The sequence below is a fragment of the Amaranthus tricolor genome, chromosome 8 (genome assembly GCF_026212465.1).
Source record: "Amaranthus tricolor cultivar Red isolate AtriRed21 chromosome 8, ASM2621246v1, whole genome shotgun sequence".
Taxonomy (NCBI): domain Eukaryota; kingdom Viridiplantae; phylum Streptophyta; class Magnoliopsida; order Caryophyllales; family Amaranthaceae; genus Amaranthus; species Amaranthus tricolor.
Window position 1 is genome coordinate 28118102 of NC_080054.1, and position 17350 is coordinate 28135451.

Below are 17350 nucleotides of genomic sequence, written 5' to 3' on the forward strand. Positions count from 1 at the left end.
TTTGTCACCCAAAGGGGTTGACGTTTGGTTGGATTATGTTACCCAAAGGGGTTGACATATTGGTTTGGATTATTACAATTATTGTTCCCATGGCAGTTTTGGATCATTGCGGTCACCATGGGGGTATGCATACTTTAGCCTTTGACGAACCGAACAGGACGGGCAACGTCTTAGGTCGGTGGTTGCCTTGGGATTAGCTCTCCCAAGTGTATTTCAATTAGTTTGTCTAGAGGCCTTTAGGCTCTCGAGTTGTACGTAACAGCTTCCGCTGACTTATTTTCTTTCATGCTGGTACTGTTTTCTGTTTTAGCTATATTTCTTTATCGACAAAACGTTGACGATCCTAGAGAAAAGTCTTCTCTAGAGTTCAAAGAGTGAACCGGAGTTTGTATTTTCATATGGATTTCCGGGTCACTTAAACCGGGCCGTTACATTTAGCCAATAAAACGAAAGTTTGAGGATTAACACTAGTTTGGTCTTAAATCGATATTAATCAATCGAGCGGAAGCTTGAGATTAAACAGATCACATTTAATTATGCCAATGACTCAATTCATACAATCATGAGAGTGATCGATTCCCATGTTAGAATTAGGTGATGCCTGACGCCCCTAGAGTTTATTGCATCATTGTTATCTTCATACAAGTTATTGTTTTGGTTTCAGTTTTTGCATCGTAGTATTAATTTCCCAAACCATATTGTTTTCTTTATCCGTGTCTTGTAGTCATGAAACAACAAATTTAATTGACTCGCCTCCTTGTGTTCGACCTGCAGCTACACGTCAATCGTGCGGTCGCGGTTATTAAAATTTGCACCTATCAGGACCCAAATATTGGAACCTGTACATGAGTTGACTATCGCACTTGAGTTTATACTATTTGATCGTTTGAACTTTACTATTTATTTTAGCTAGTACGTTTTATTTCGGACTTCACTTGGTTTTTTTTTTTGAGGCCAATGGGCTCTCAAGTTGTAAACTTTAAGACTTCCGCTGATTTACTATTTTTGTTTCTTTTGATTAATTATTTCTTTATAACTAGAACGTCATCGATCTTGGAAAGAGTCTAACTTAAATGTTCGGGGTGTAACCCGGAGTTCATATTTTCATATGAATATGCGGTCCACTTTTAACCGGACGATTACAAGTTTGACCTTTCAATATAATTTGATCGGTGGAGACCTTAATAATAAATGAAGTAGAATGGAAGGAGATTTGGAGGTTATTATCAAGACATAAACGAGATAAAGATAAATATTACTGGAAATTTTAGGAACGTATAATACGTTAGACAATGTAACATTATAATTAGAAAGAGTAAGAGACACAGAATCGATATGAGTAATTTGAAGAGAAGTATCATCTCCGATAATGAGCTCTTCATGACCATTATAAGGAGTATACAGGGAAAGGGAGCTAAGATCATTAGTCACATGGTGAGAAGCTCCACTATCTAATAACCAAGAAGAATCGATTATAGGGAGAGAAGTAGGAAAGGTAACCATCGTAATGGGATTGGAGAAGGAAGGATATAGCATAAATTCACAAGATTTATCCCAATAGGGTTTTGTATGACAAAAATACATGTAGGATGAGTTGCAAGTTACAAGCACTTTTCATCTCCAAAAGAGAAAAAGAAAGAACTTCACAAGCACTCAAGAAATAAAAAACATATAAGGAGTAGATATTTAGTTATTTATTGTACCATATATACTAATGATGTGCATGTTAACATTCAAGCACACTACTATATAATGTACAATGTCATACCATACTCCATTTATTATATATATTTTTTTCCAAACTCAAAGTAACAGAGTAAATATTATATATTATGAGTTTTTGTTATTTCTTTAAAGGGTGACATCGAAGACAACAGCACAAGCAGGAATATTTCCAGTTTCATCAATTTTAGCAGATGCCTCAGCTCCGGTATCGTCGTCACGATGATTACTTTCGTTAATAGAATTCATCAGCATGTCTTTGATAGAGTCCCAGTCAATTTTATTCTTTGGATACTTGCTACAAGGTCCGGTTTCCACGTATATCTGTAAAGGAACCATAGTATAAACAAATTTAACTAGGGCGAAGTGATCAGAAAATCAGGGGCGGAGCAAATAATTTTGAGACCCTCTTTATTTTTCATAAATTTTAAAAATCTGTATTACGTAATAACTAAAAATGTACGTTGATAGTAAACAAAAAAAAAACCTTATTGGAAGAGCCATCGCCAGCGACCCACCAGGCCAAGACCCATGCACAATTATTAGGTTGTCCTTGTACATTGGAGCCAACATAAACAACCGCCCCCATAGAGCCCTGTGAATCTTTTGGAGGAACGCCTCGATGAGTTGACTTACCCGAACGAGTCATCGGAATACTAGGTGGATACGAGCCAAACACTTTACCAGACCAATCTTTATAGTCATGTAAGGTGATTGTTCCCACTCCATCATTGAGCATACATGCTCTTGTTGTTGCTTGGGATGGTTGTGCATTCACATTGCTGTATGCCATTTTCACATCATCCCCTAGCCCACTTTCAGCTCCCGATCCTAATTCTGCCTTTAGCTTGTCTAGAGCTGCCCTGTGGTTATCACTGATTGCTGATGAAGAGGCCATTTTTCTGTCACAAAAGAAATCATAAAACTGTAATTAATAAAAATGCACAATAATTTTTAAATCTATGTATATGTCGTTGATTTAAAATTCTTTTTGAGTAAAAATAATTTATTTAAGTGAAGGCAAATTGATGTTAACTAATGCGCAAAAATGTTTTAAGCCTAAGAATCATGGGTTAATGTTGTGGTTGAGTGCTTTACCTTTAATTCACCCTTATAATATATATATATATATATATATATATATATATATATATATATATATATATATATATATATATATATGAGTCAGATTTAATTCTCACCACCTAAGAATATTTGATTAATTCCCCCCTCTTGGACCCTTAGCTTGATTGGGGGATTATCTAGCATATTCCAAATTAAAAAAAATTTCTAACTTTTTAATTTAGGGTTTGTGGGTCCACCTGCTCAGAGCGACCTCTAATGATAATCATTCAAAGCTAAAATCTAGGATGCGTCATTATCACCATACTCGGTATATCACGCTTAGAAAGCTATGATTAAGGTCTGGGGGAGATGGAAAACAACTGGCTATACCCTTATCAAGAGAAGTAATTAAGAAGATTGCGACCAATTAGACCCTCAATGTGAGAAAGACACACCATAAACACAACAAAAACTAGTAATTAAATTCTATAACATTATTATTTCATATAAATCCCTCCATTCAACAATGTTGTGAAATTCAATATACATGCATCAAGTTAGTGCTCAAAATTATAGCATTACAAAAAAGTGATAAACGAAAATTACCTAATAAATTGATGATGCTTGATGTTAATATTTGAATTTGTGTATATCAATGTATTGGTGTGAGGAACTCCCTACTTCCCACTCTTATTTATAGGTACAATAAGTAGTAAAACTCTATAGGGCTGGGAAGTATTCAATCAAGGAAACGTGTCCTGGCCGGTGCAACCCCATAATTTAAAAGTATATCTGTTTTACTTATATTTTGAGATAGTAAACTCTTAAAATATATAATATACAAACTAAGTGTGGAAAAACATTAAATAGTTAAAAAAAATAATTCAAAAAGCTTTTAGTTATGTCTGGAATAACATTTTTTTTACGTATAGGTGGAAGTAGAGGTGTTCATTCGGTTGATCGGGTCGGTTCTGGACGGGTGTTATTCGGTTCAATTGTATTTCGGATCGGTTATTTTTCGGATGCGTGTTACGACGGGTAACAATCGGGTCAGATCGGTTATTAGAGCTATCGGGTTTGCATCGGTTTGGTGTAGTTTGAAGTTCGTGTCGAGTAGTCAATCGGTCTCGGACTGCCATCGGTTAATAATTGGTTCGGTTTTACCAGGTACAGATCGGGTTTTCGGGTATTATTTTTCAGTAGAATTCGGCTACTAATTACTAATTACAATAGATCGAGTCAATATCAAATTAAGTTGTTAGACATTTTTTAATTGATGATAAGAATCCCCTTAGTTAAAGCAAAAAAGTTAAAATGCAAATCAGTTAATGATTATTACTTTGTTACTTTTACTTGTTTGACTGTAAATTAAAATTAAAGTTTTATCATTTTTCATCTAATTTGATTAAAAATAGTTAAAATAAAATTTCTATTACTTTATTAGATTAACTAATAAGATGATTGAATATGAGTCGATCATCCTCTATATTAAAAATTGGTTCAGGTTTACATCATTTCGATTAAAAATTTGTTCGGGTTAAGTCGGTTTTAGCCGGATCAAGTTCGGTTTTGAGCATGATTAGGGTCGGGTATGACTTGGGTCGGCCACTATTAGGTTTGGGTAATCTCGGTTAACGGTTATATGTCGGTTATAAAAATCAGTTGCAGTTCGGGTTTGATTTTATGATTTTCGATCGTAAATCGGTTCGGGCGCAACTTCGGTTCGAATAATATCGATTCGATAAACGTAAAAAAGAAACATATTTTGGAGTCGGTTAACTTTCGATTTCGATTCGAATTTTCGAGTCGGGTCACATTTGAACAGCTCTAGGTGGAAGGAAGAAAAGGCAAGAGAATTAAATTCATAACTTTATCTAGAAAAATGCTACATATTCTAATTAAAATAAAATCTTATTCTCAAATATATATATATATATATATATATATATATATATATATATATATATATATATATATATATATATATATATATATATATATATATATATAATTATATATAATCTTAATTCGTTATATGTTGTGAGTCTTTCAAAAAAAATGTAATAACTAATATTACGAATACTCGATTTTTTCTTTATTTTAGGTATTTATACAAAATTATTATGACGATGATAGTAATTTAAACATCTTCAAATTGTATAATATGATCCCATATAATTAGGCACAAATCTTTGTTCCAATATTGTTTAAAAAATAACTCACATATGATCACACATTGAAAAATTAAAAAAAGGTTGAATAATATATATACTTGATAAGTTACTCTTCCTAATACCAATTAATGTTAAACGATGGAACCTCATCGAATTCATGTCCAGTCAACTCTTGGCTTGTGTGCTTGTGTGGATCTTGTGTACAAGCTTAAGTTTTTTAAAATATTAGTATTGACGGTTTCAAATCACTAGAAACAAAACAAAATTTGTCTTAGCTTCCATAAAAAAATAACTTACAGATTCAAAAAGAATGGTGTTCCTGTCGAATTAAAAAAATAGGCTTACAGTGAGAGAGAGTGTTCGAAAAAATCTAAAAGTGATCCCACGTCGGAATTAGAGAGAGGTTATCAAGTAACATATATATACTTGATGAGTTACTCAAACTAATGCCAATTGATTTTAGGATGAAATTCATCAAATTTGTATTTAATTAACTCTCATTTATATTGGTCTGTATACAAACCCAAATTTATCAAATATAATTAGAAAATTAAAGCCATGGTAAACGATTGTTTATCCGTCTACAACAAAGAACAAAGTAATAGAAAAAGACTAGTAATCCATCAAATGTTTTTTAATTCATTAATTATTTAACATGTCAGTTTTCCGGTAAAGACAATGATATTCGGTGGTTTTGAACAGCATATTCATCAAGGATGTTCACATTTTTAGTTTGGACCAATCATATTATATTGCTCAATTTTTAATTTCGTAATTTTATAAGTTAATTTCAATTAATATCGGTTCTTCTCAACATTTGGAAAGCATGACTTCTATTATCAGCTTCAAATAAGTGCAAATTTGAAGTTATTCTTTTATTGTCAGTCCTATATTATTTTCTCGGAGGGTTTCAGGCTTTCAGCAGCATGACTCTTCATGAGCATATTAACTAAAACAATCGCGCTTGCATTGGGACTCTTGATATTTTAAGGAGCCTTAGCTATATCTATTTTTTGATATATTTATATATGGGTTACTCCCTTTGTTCTTTAAAGAACGTCATATATGTTATTTTGGGTATTTCTTTTGTTGTTGATTTAAACAATTATTCTATTTATATCACGAATTTTTTGGACAAAAAAACCTTGTTTATCTTCATTTTAATATTTTAATAATGTTATGGTCATCACATATGTTTCACTAAATTCATTTTAACAATTTCTATTCCTTATATTTCTCACATATTTTCCACCAACTTTATAAAATTTTTTTTTTATTAATTGTGCTTCCTATATTTTTCCACTAACTTTCTTCTAATATTTTTTAATGTTTGTAGTCTCATTATTCAATAAAGTTATATATCTACTTTCTAACAGATTCTATTTTTTTCTTAATTCCCTTGAACGTTCTCTATGGGAAATTTATTAAGAAACGAAGGAAATATTATTCTAATATATAAACCAGGAACATAGTTTGAATTATCTAATTTTCCATTTATCAAAATAAATTAGAATATATTAATAATATATGCATGTTTCATTTTGAAAATATTCTTTTAAATTTATTTACAATAAACAGCTTTTAGAAGAGAGCGTATTATGGTAAAACATGTTTTATATTAGGAGCCTAAATATAAAACACACATTTTCAATAAAATTGACACGATCTCAACTTTGGTTATTGAAACCTGCACTTTTATAGTTAAAATAGTCACTTTAGATTTTAAACTGCACACTTATAATATTTATTGTTTAAATCCTTGCTTTTCAACATGTCATGAATGAATCCGTCTCATCATAAGACGGGCTCATATAAGCAGCCATTCAAAAAAAACATAAAAAAATAATGAAATCTCATTTACACTTATACTTCCTCTAATCTGAAATACTTGCTATATTTCCAAAATGAGCACTATTCATCGTTTAAGTTTATTTTACATATTCCGACTAATGTTTAAGTAAATAGTCAAGTGAGATCTTGTTTATATCATCTAATCGCATACTTTTATAATATTAACTTTTTATAATTTTTAAATGTGTATAATTCAACATATAAATAAACAAATTAACACGTTGAATTACTTAAATAGTCAAATATAGCAAGTATAATAAAACGGAAAAAGTACAAGAAGAGTTTTTATATTAATTTGAGCTGAGCTAATTAAAATTGTTTCAATATGAGATGACCAAAATAAAGAATGAGTGCTCACTCTTATAGTTATAATTCGTGAAAGAAGAATTCTGGCTACACATGTAAAGTGTCTAATAAAATTGGGCCAAAGCCAACGGGCCATTCTTAAACATAATACCCAAAGATTATGAGACAAAAAACAAAAGCCCAAAATTTCTATGGATAGAATATGCCACGTCCTCAATATCATAGGTCCAAATTACACCAACGGGCAACAAAAACGGTCAGTTCTAAAACATGCCCTTATCCAAACAACACAAATACTTCACCCTAAAATGAACTCCTAACACACACATCAAACCATGACCACCATTCTCAATCCCACCATTTCCTTACTCCAAACCAAGATCATAAAATCATCGCATTACAACCCCAAACATGCCCATAAAACCTTGACGATTCAATCATCGACTTTTAATGACAAAAATTCAAATCGACGAAAATTTTTGGCGTCAACATTGCTTGGAGGAATAGGTGTAAATGTAGCAAACTCGCCATTGAAAGCACAAGCGGAAGAGCTTAAATGGGGAACACGTTCATTTATATGGGAACGGTTTTTCGAGCCGGGTTTATCACCGGAAGAAGCTGTGGCTAGGATTAAGAACACTGCGGAAGGACTTCATAGTCTAAGACATATGTTGGAGAGTATGTCTTGGCGGTATGTTATATTTTATATTAGGCTTAAACAAGCTTATTTGAAACAGGATATGAAGAGTGCTTTGGCTATGGTTCCAATTGGAAGGCAAGATGATTATGTTAATGTTGCTAATGAATTGGTTGATAACATGGCTGAGGTAATCATAAAACCATCTCAATTTTAATTATTATACAACCAATAAAAGTCTGATTTTTATTGATTTTTAAGTTTAAATGTGGGGATTGTATAAATATTTTGTTTATTAAATAAAATTTTTAAGTGTTTGTAATCGTTTATATTATTGAAAATGATTTTTAAAAATTAAAATCAAAAATCAAAAAAAAATATTGATTTATAGTTAATTGTTTGAATCTTGATATTAATAGGACAACATTTGAATAGAGCAAAATTTATTTTTAAAATCAAAATTTTTAAAAAAACATGGAAATTGAAGTCATGCTCTATTAATAGTTATTTGTTTATAGTACTATTTTGATTTATCTTGCATCTTTTGCTTATCTTTAGTTAAAGGTCATATGTGTGAGTTGTCCAGTGTTAGAGTATTATGACTTTATAAAGTTGCAATAGCCTAATAATATCATTATTAGAATATATAAAAATTTGACGAGACGGTCTCATTATGAAATCGTCAATTTGAGTCGGTTTAATTCGTGCGTGTAACAATATTTTAATTTTCTGGGCATTTATCAATTTTGACCTTAACAAAATTGATACCTTTAAGATCAAAATTGAAAGATGCCTAAAAAATAAAAAAAATGTCAGGTTGTTACACGCGCGAATTGGGCCGGTCCAAATTGACGGTCTCATTATGAGGCCGTCTCGTCTAAGACCAGTTGATTAGAATATATACCATATTTTGGGGTATAAACTATCAAATTAAATTTTAAAAACCAACTCAACTAAAAACTTAAGTTGATGGTTGAGGCCTCATAATATGTTATATATTCTAAAACATTCCCTCATATAAGAGCTCTTTGGACTAGAAAAGTGAATCTAGTACAAATCTCCTGACGCTTAATATTCCATTTTAAATAAGGGGTAATTGAAATTCGAACGAGTGACCTCTTGTCACACTGGGTTCTGATACCATGTCAAAAAACCAACTCAATTACACTGGGTTCTGATACCATGTCAAAAAACCAACTCAATTACAAGCTTAAGCTAATAATTAATGCCCCATAATATATCATATACTCTAATAATTATCAATTTGATTTTAGTATTAAATCTCACATGGGCTTATTGATGGGTTACATCTTCTCCTTTTGGTTGAATACTCATGCCTAGTTTCTGAATGCTAACATCTTTAATATTGGTAATTGGTTTTGTAAACGCTAATATTGTTATTGTTTCGTATGCAGTTTGATTATTATGTTCGAACACCAAAAGTATTCGAGTCATATCTGTTCTATGAGAAGACATTAAAATCCATAGACAGTCTCTTGTCATTCCTAGTATAAGCTCTGTAATCAAAAAACAGGGTACTCTGTTTCTACTCTTCCATTCCTACTTTTGCTTTTAGTTCAGTACATAGAAGTACTGCTGTAATGTTAAACATTCATGTTCCAAAACTTTTTTCATGGTTCAAGTTCTATCTATTTTATATCACTGAATGGACTCAATTAAAAGTTTAAAGGCAAAAAAATAATTATAGTATTAAAATATGATATATATACACTATCATGCTTTTCACATGGGACACATGACTCCCATATATAAACGTTTAATATTGGCGCAAAGGGGATGGGTCCCTTGACATTTTTTGTGTCATTCTCTAAAATCAAATTATTGTCTAATATTTTTTCCCTTTCATAATACCTGCTACATTTTCTATTTTTGGCAATTTTATATTACTTGCTACATTTCCATTTTTAGTAATAAAACAATCATTTAAAGTTCTACCTACCCCTATTTTTATCCTACTCTATACTCTATGCTCTATAATAAAATACTTTACTATACTCTATAAAGTAACCTAATAACCTAATTTTCCTTTTTCTTTTTCAATTAACAATAATAAAATACTATACTCTATAAAGTAAACAATCAGCTACAGTGTAGGTCAATCACTTTTCTTAATTCTCGTGCCCATTCAAATATAACGACTAAAACGGAACGGAGGAAGTATGTAGAATGGAAATATGTGATTCAGTGGGTTAAAGTATACTTTTAAAATTATCGTTTTGAGTTTATTTGTTAATTTTTTTATAAAAACCATAACGCTAGGATCTACCACTGTTTTAGTGGCATTCTCTATTGGCTTTCTATAATATATCAAAGAACTGACTCCACCAAAAATTCAAACTTAAACTGATAGTTGTAATTTAAGTTTAAACTAATATTTAAAGTCCGATATATACTTTTACATCTTAATATTTATCAATATACATTCACAATTAGATTACAATCTCAAATAAGAAACAGTAAAAGGTAAACTAGAAACACACAAATACAAGTAATTGACGATTAACAAATTATACATGATATTCTTTAAGGAATTCATACTTGAAACATGTATTGACTTTCAGTGATGCTGCTGCCGTTAATAGTCCCAATATAGCCTATTTATGTACCACCAAAACCAAATTTTCAATTAACTTATATGCAATTCAAACTTTTATATGTTAAAATACCAATAAAAAAGTTCTACCAAATGAATATAGGATCGTGTTTGGAGAACGGTTGTTCCTTATCCTAATCAAGGTAGATATTTGTTTAGGATTCAAAGCTATAAAGGGACTCAACACCTCAATTCATTAATGTTATCATGTAGGACATAGAAGTCCGCTTGTAAAATATAATTTTGCTTTTGTCAAACACTCGTTATTGACCGAAATCGATCTTCTATAGAAAGGGTCAATTTCTTTCATTTCGCCTAGGACCCATAAAACATTAAGGACGACACTAGACTCAAGTAAGAGAAGTGAAATGGTTGTTTTTTTAGCCTGTATTGCGTACATATAAATATAATTGTATGAAGTTTATGCATGAAAAATAAGTTAATAGCATATTGATATGTACATTATTGTTACCGATTTTGCATATAGATTTGCTTATAAGCATCAATTAGTTCGAATATTAAGATATTTAATATTAAGATTTTGGCTTTTATCGTTCTCGAGTTGGGAGACTCTTTTGACGACGCTCTCTTTTATGGGTATGAGTTGCTGCCATCCTTCACTCCCCAAACCTTGTTCATAGTTTTTCTATGAGTAGGATACACTGGGTAGGATGATGATGATGATTAAGATACTTAATAAATTTTGTATTATTTTAATATGAAGTTATACGTTTGAACTTATTATTAAAAAGTGCTATTATCTGGCAGCCTTCTAAATTTTGCATACCTTAAGCGCGCATATATATATAGACACACGTGATGGAAATTCTAACCCTTATCACAAGATTAAAAGTGAAAGTTTTTGATTATTAGATCAATTTGTGATTTTCAGCTTGTAGAGATATTAGAAAAATTTGAAGGATGAGTTATATAATACCGTGTCAAGAATAACTAACAAAATCCTGGTGCCCTTTGCTGCACTTCGAACAATGTGAAAAATAGAGATTGCTAGAGAAAGCACCAAGTAGCCGGTTATTATTGCGTTTGCCACCACAAAGAACCTTCATAGTAGTAAAAAATAATTTTGCAACAATTAATCAATAGTATTCAAAAAGCAGATAGACAATAATAGTGAATGTGAAAAAAATCTTACGTAAAAGTTGGAAGGTCATCGTATTCAGCTCTAAATCGAATAAATTGAGTGAAAAAAGGAAGTGTTTCATTAGTAGTTCCCATGGCAATTGCGCTACCTAAGGTAGCAGCGCCAGCAACGATCCTAAAAATAAAATCGAGGATGGAAATTCCTCGATTAGCACCTGTTGTAGCCTTCGAGGCTACACCAGCTTCGAGTCCTGCTTTGGACATTTTTACACAACAACGAGAAGCTCTTTAGGTTGGAGTTTAAAGAGAATTTAATTTGGTGCTTGATGAAGAGAATGAATTGCAAATGGATTTTAATTTATACTTGTGAGAATAGAAATGAGTCCAAGAATTGGTGACAAGAAGAATTGGTTTTAATGGGTTTGCTAGGAAGTAAATTAGTGGGATTGGTATTGCTTAACTGATCCATAACAGATTTGGTAGGATGGTTTTATTTTTAAGTCTATATTCTATAACAGATTTTAAGGTTAATAGGAGTACTGTCATTAGACTTTGAGCTGCCTGCTTTGTATATTCGGGGTGGTTTTCAATTTCGATTTTGATTGGTTTGGGTTTGCCCAACTATTTTACGCTTATTAAAGCTAAATTATAAGTTAATTGATCGTCGAGTTTGTAACTAAAAATCTATTCTTTTCATTTTTTAATGAAGTTTTCACTATAAATACTCATAGGAATTAAGAAAAATAAAATCTTTTAGATAGTAGATATATTATTTTATTAAAAAATAAATTTAATGGTGAAGGCCATAAACAATATAAAATATTAAAAGATGGTCAAAAAATTTTGTGACCACAATTAATAAAAAAATATTTTTTAAAAGTTAGTGGGAAATATATGAGGACCATAAAATGTAAAAATGTTAAATTGAAGTTATTGGAAGATATGTGAGGACCAATAACATTATTAAAATATTAAAATAAGGATGAATAAGGTTATTTTTGTCTAAAATTTGTGATAAGTATAAAAAAGAATTTTATGAGAACAAAAATAAAAATATCTTAAAATGAGAAATGAAAACTTTTTAAGAAACGAAACGAATGGAGTATTTTATGACAATGAAATGTGTAATGTTACATAAATCAATATATTTGGATGGTCGTGTCGATAAGCTGATCATCATCCCCTTTTGTATTTTTTCTATTTCTTACTTATTAATTACCTTTTTATCCCACTACTTTAATGGTTTCTTGGTTGATTTTCGCCGACACTAAAAGAAACTTTAAATCGTATATTGGTATAATATAAAAGGAATAAGCTCATGTTTCAACAAATCAGAGTGGCGCAGCGGAAGCGTGGTGGGCCCATAACCCACAGGTCCCAGGATCGAAACCTGGCTCTGATAGTTTTGAGAGAAAGCTTCCATCGTCACATTTTTTTGGACAACCAATATCCTAAACGGCTAAACCTAACGTATAATACTTTTGTATGGTTCTTCAACCATAATTCCTCACAAATTAATCCTCTTAATCTGTTCAATATTATCAGAAAATGGTCCAGTCAACTGTATTACTCAACTCAAATATCCGAAACCATATCAATTTCCCCACAAACCAGCTGAAATCATCTACTAAAAGTGTCAAAGATAAAGTATTCAATTTAATTAATCCCCAAATAGGGAAAAACACCCAGAAACCAATAATTTCAGAATCATTAAGATTGTGCAAATGTGGAAGAAGACATTTAGTGGAGGCGATTGCAGGCACTGTGCTTCAGACTTGTCTCCCCTCATTTGCCTTGGAACCTACTTCATCTGCCAAGGTACAATTCATTCTTCTATCTCTATTTCACTAATTGGGCTTCATTGTAGAACACTTGTGCCATTCTAACTAGAAATTTTTGTAGTTGGTGTAAGGAATTTATGCTAATTTAAGCTTTATGAAATTCAAATGTTTGTACTTGTTCATGAAGGTGTTCAAAATAAAGCCGACAATTCGATATTTAACCGACCTTCTAATCTAACCCGATTTGAAAACGAATTTAAAGCATAGGACTAATTAGTTTTTGTCATGATTGATTTTTCAGATTTTCTGAGTAAGGACTAATTGTGTTTGAATATGAAAGTTTTTGGGTTGATGGGAAATTAAGGACTGTTTGTCATAATTGAATTTTCATATCTTCTGAAATAGATTTTTCAAGTGTTTAGGTTAGTGAGAAGCAGGAATGATGTGAAATTCTAAACTAAATTCAGCTTTCAGCTTTAATGGTTTTTATTTCACCTGCTATAAATCTTCTAAAAAGATCAAAGAGAACAATTTAGTAACTTAGATCAAAGAGAAAGTCACTATTTTTGATAGAGTATATAACATATCCCACGATTTCAACCATAAGTTTAATCGTATAGTTGATGCCCCAAGATGAAGTTTAACCTTATAGTTGAAGCTCCGGAATATGTTATTTACTCTACCAGCTTCAAATATTTAAGGAAAGAGGAGAGGAACAATAACCATTATAAACATTTTGGATGAATCCATTGCATAACCCCTGATTGTTTCAATGTGATTAGGCTAAAATATTTGATCTTGCCAGGTTTATAATGGTAGGAAGACAGTTCTATGTATTGCAAATTCCATAGATAGTCTAGATATTAGTCTTCAATAGTTGAATTATCCAAGGGCTTTCTTCAAATATTTTACTGGTAGTGGTATGTGCAAAAAGCCGGCCCCAAGATTTAAGAGATCCGGGATAAAACGTTAATTATAAACTCCTAACTAATATAAACTATTAAAGAGTCGTTTTGCACATATTTTTGGATGAGCCTAAGGAAAAAACCCCTCTTGCCCCCTTATAGGGCCGGCCTAGGGTATGTGATTGTTTATCTAAGTATAAATTATTTTTTTTTGCATGTTTCTGTTTATTATACACAGGAAATGTTGAAGAAAATTCATCCTCCAAGATCAGATTGGTACGAGGAGTTCTACGCATCAGTTTTGAACAACAGCATGAATGAATATGAGGCTGAGGTATATATTCATATTTACATGTATTTGGTTGCGTAACTGCTGCTGTTTGCTTACTCATTTTCCGTCTTTGTTTTTGCTAAGATTGCAGGTTATAAGTCTCAACTCTTCGAAGAGTTGAGGCGACTACAAGCAAAACAAGTATTGGAAATCGGCATTGGAACAGGTCCTAACCTTAAATACTATGCCACTCATGCATCTATGGTCTACGGAATTGATCCCAACGCGAAAATGGAGAAGTATGCTAGGAAGGCCGCGGCAAGTTCAGGCCTTTCACCAGAAAATTTCAAGTTCCTGCAAGCAGTAAGTTTTTGATTTGACGACATATACTAGTTTTACGATTTACCTACGAGTTTGTAAATGATAGTTAGTCGTTGGATTAGACTATAGCCGATATTTGTTCAGGTCGGAGAGGCCTTGCCGCTGGATGATGCTTCTGTTGATGCTGTCATTGGAACACTAGTATTGTGCTCTGTCAATGATGTCAACCGGACACTTCAAGGTACTCTGCATTGCATCCCCATTATAGGGGTGTTCAATGGACCGAGCCCCCATTTTGAGCCCTTATCCGGCCGGTTTTTTGAAGGGCTTTATAAGAGTCGGGATAAAAATGGGCTCTACTATAATTAAAATGAAGCGGGCTTTAAAGGACTCAATAAGGGTCGAAAATGGGCTCTGTCAATTTAATTATTATAAATGATAATTTAATTGTTATAAATTGATAAATAGGGATTAAATAATTTTTGGCTATAAAATGGGCCGGATTGGGCTGGGCCGAACTTTCAAAGCCCATATTAAATTTAAAGGATCCTTATCCAATCCAACCCATATATATTTAAACCCGGCCTGACCCGGTCCTTATCTAGCCTATTGAACGCCCCTAATCCCCACATTCATCCAAAAGGCTCTATTGTTATGGGTGGTATAAAGTATATAAAATAGCTTGCGGCTTAAACTATCAGTATAAATTTTTGGTTGAGTTGATGATCTGTTGACCGTATCATCATTCTACATTATTGTTACTATGTTGAATATTACTTTTTTTTTATAGAGGTAAAGAGGGTGCTTAAACCAGGTGGTCTTTACATGTTTGTGGAGCATGTAGTGGCAAATGGTATTCCGAACATTTCTCCTAGACTATCAGTATGTTCGTGTTTCATCGAATACAACCTTATTCCGATTTCAATTTTACAGATGGAACCTCTCTGAGGTTATTGCAGACGGTTCTTAACCCTTTACAGCAGCTACTTGCTGATGGTTGTCATCTGACAAGGGAAACAGGAAGCTACATTTCTCAAGCTGGATTTTCTTCGGTAGATAGCAGCACAACTTACATTTCGAGCTTCTTGTTCGTTAATCCTCATCTTTATGGGATCGCTCACAAGTGACCTATAAGTATATATATGTCTATGGGTGTTCAATGGGCCAAGCCCCCATTTTAAGCCCTTATCCAGCCCGTTTTTAGAAGGGCTTTGTAAGGGTCGTGTCGAAAACAATTCGGGCTAAAAATGGGCTATACTATAATTAAAATGAAGCGGGTTATAAAAGGGCTCATTAAGGGCCGAAACGTACCTTTGTAAATAACATAATTAATGTATAATTTAATTATTATAAATAACAATGTCAAAGGAATTATTAATATGTTTTTAATTTAATTATTATAAACGATAATTTAATTGTTCTTAATTGATAAATGGGTATTTAAATAAATTTAGTAGTAAATATGTGCTGGGTTAGGTTGGGCCGGGCTTTTTAAACCCATTTAATCATAAAGGACTCTTATCCGACCCGATCCTTATTTAACCCATTGAATACACCTACATATCTCATAAACACTAAATATATGTTTACAGTTTAACTAGTTGTCACGTGCTAACCCAAGATTACTACATTAATGTGCGGCTATAACTTACTCGACATAGCTTCTTTTTGGTTATAATAAAAGGTGTTGTAGAGAAATTTAGGTATCTATGAATGATGTGTATCCCAAACTTGCTGCTCGACGTAGCTTCTTAATTTAACAGGATTTAATCTCTAATTTACTATTTTGTTCCATTGAGTTCGCATTCTTTGATTATTTTCTATGAGAATTTTTTGTTCAAGGGAGCAAATGCTAAGGACGGAAGGTTATTTACTCTACTTCAATAAACAGTACTCACAACTTGAACCTTGGGCCAACTATCTCATTAGAGATCCATGGGTTTTACTTGAACCAATTCACCAATTATCTCATTAGAGGTCCATGGGTTATTTACTCTACTTGAATAAACAGTATTCACTACAATATAATTTGCTTTTAGTGGGATAAATTTAGCAACATTTAATTTAAATGTCGCTATTTTAAATTTCTAATAGTATATATAGGGGATTTAGTGACATTTATTAGACCCTTTAACAGCATAATAAAAAATCACATAAAACTTTTTGCGACATAAGATCCAGTGACATTTCTCACAAATGTCACTAAAGACTAAAGTAACAATTACATATGCCACTAAAGACCAAATAAAATGTCGCTAAATCACTTTATAGTGGAACTTAAAATAAAAACCAATAATTGTTAAACTAAAAATATAAATCAGTGGTGTTTTTTAATGATATTAAATACAATGTCGCAAAAAGTTAAATTTATTGTAGTGAGTTAGAAAAAATTAGCCTAAGTTAAAATTCATAAATTTCTATTAAAACATAATAACTTTTCTAAAAGTGTTATCAGATATTAATTTCTTTATAGCATACGCTATTTAATTAAATATACTTGATTCATACAGCATTTCTAACGTGAACATTATCGAGCTTCAAATATAATTGAAGCCCAACAAAACCATACTAAGCTAAAAGGAGCTTTTCTAGACCTCATCCC

At 31.9% G+C, this 17350-nt stretch overlaps 4 protein-coding genes across 5 annotated transcripts; 2 read left to right on the top strand and 2 right to left on the bottom strand.

Annotated features, from left to right (window-relative positions):
* Positions 1 to 1851: 1851 nt before the first annotated feature.
* LOC130821756 (jasmonate-induced protein homolog) lies at positions 1852 to 3439 on the bottom strand. Its single transcript, XM_057687539.1, has 3 exons — positions 3394 to 3439; positions 2210 to 2624; positions 1852 to 2046 (listed from the first exon to the last, which is right to left on the bottom strand). Exons 2-3 carry the CDS (start codon positions 2618 to 2620, stop codon positions 1852 to 1854), a joined length of 606 nt encoding a protein of 201 aa, XP_057543522.1. The 5' UTR covers positions 2621 to 2624; positions 3394 to 3439.
* Positions 3440 to 7394: 3955 nt separating this feature from the next.
* LOC130821268 (photosynthetic NDH subunit of lumenal location 2, chloroplastic) lies at positions 7395 to 9417 on the top strand. Its single transcript, XM_057686958.1, has 2 exons — positions 7395 to 7945; positions 9171 to 9417. The coding sequence occupies exons 1-2, from the start codon at positions 7454 to 7456 to the stop codon at positions 9267 to 9269; spliced, it is 591 nt and encodes a 196-aa protein (XP_057542941.1). The 5' UTR covers positions 7395 to 7453; the 3' UTR covers positions 9270 to 9417.
* An 866-nt stretch (positions 9418 to 10283) lies between these two features.
* Positions 10284 to 11962, bottom strand: LOC130821757 (casparian strip membrane protein 3-like). Its single transcript, XM_057687540.1, has 3 exons — positions 11523 to 11962; positions 11307 to 11430; positions 10284 to 10370 (listed from the first exon to the last, which is right to left on the bottom strand). The coding sequence occupies exons 1-3, from the start codon at positions 11732 to 11734 to the stop codon at positions 10284 to 10286; spliced, it is 423 nt and encodes a 140-aa protein (XP_057543523.1). The 5' UTR covers positions 11735 to 11962.
* A 948-nt stretch (positions 11963 to 12910) lies between these two features.
* On the top strand, positions 12911 to 16292 carry LOC130821304 (uncharacterized). Of its 2 annotated transcripts, XM_057687002.1 has the most exons (6): positions 12913 to 13288; positions 14395 to 14490; positions 14572 to 14790; positions 14893 to 14989; positions 15539 to 15601; positions 15682 to 16281. In XM_057687002.1, the coding sequence occupies exons 1-6, from the start codon at positions 13019 to 13021 to the stop codon at positions 15873 to 15875; spliced, it is 939 nt and encodes a 312-aa protein (XP_057542985.1). In that variant the 5' UTR covers positions 12913 to 13018; the 3' UTR covers positions 15876 to 16281. The 2 variants fall into 2 exon arrangements, with proteins under 2 accessions (XP_057542986.1, XP_057542985.1); XM_057687003.1 differs by lacking the exon at positions 15539 to 15601 and having other exon boundaries at positions 12911 to 13288; positions 15682 to 16292.
* The last annotated feature ends 1058 nt before the right edge of the window (positions 16293 to 17350 follow it).

What these genes read in the sequence shown, in the direction of transcription:
- LOC130821756 (XM_057687539.1), bottom strand. Translation starts at nt 2,620, where the DNA reads ATGGCCTCTTCATCAGCAATCAGTGATAACCACAGGGCAGCTCTAGAC. An exon ending in GCGATGGCTCTTCCAATAAG is followed by an intron (nt 2,047 to 2,209) that starts GTTTTTTTTTTG and finishes GTTCCTTTACAG; the next exon opens with ATATACGTGGAAACCGGACC.
- LOC130821268 (XM_057686958.1), top strand. Translation starts at nt 7,454, where the DNA reads ATGACCACCATTCTCAATCCCACCATTTCCTTACTCCAAACCAAGATC. An exon ending in TGGTTGATAACATGGCTGAG is followed by an intron (nt 7,946 to 9,170) that starts GTAATCATAAAA and finishes TTTCGTATGCAG; the next exon opens with TTTGATTATTATGTTCGAAC.
- LOC130821304 (XM_057687002.1), top strand. Translation starts at nt 13,019, where the DNA reads ATGGTCCAGTCAACTGTATTACTCAACTCAAATATCCGAAACCATATC. An exon ending in TGTCAACCGGACACTTCAAG is followed by an intron (nt 14,990 to 15,538) that starts GTACTCTGCATT and finishes TTTTTTTTATAG; the next exon opens with AGGTAAAGAGGGTGCTTAAA. An exon ending in GGAGCATGTAGTGGCAAATG is followed by an intron (nt 15,602 to 15,681) that starts GTATTCCGAACA and finishes TCAATTTTACAG; the next exon opens with ATGGAACCTCTCTGAGGTTA.
- LOC130821757 (XM_057687540.1), bottom strand. Translation starts at nt 11,734, where the DNA reads ATGTCCAAAGCAGGACTCGAAGCTGGTGTAGCCTCGAAGGCTACAACA. An exon ending in GATGACCTTCCAACTTTTAC is followed by an intron (nt 11,431 to 11,522) that starts GTAAGATTTTTT and finishes ACTACTATGAAG; the next exon opens with GTTCTTTGTGGTGGCAAACG. An exon ending in TGTTAGTTATTCTTGACACG is followed by an intron (nt 10,371 to 11,306) that starts GTATTATATAAC and finishes GTACATAAATAG; the next exon opens with GCTATATTGGGACTATTAAC.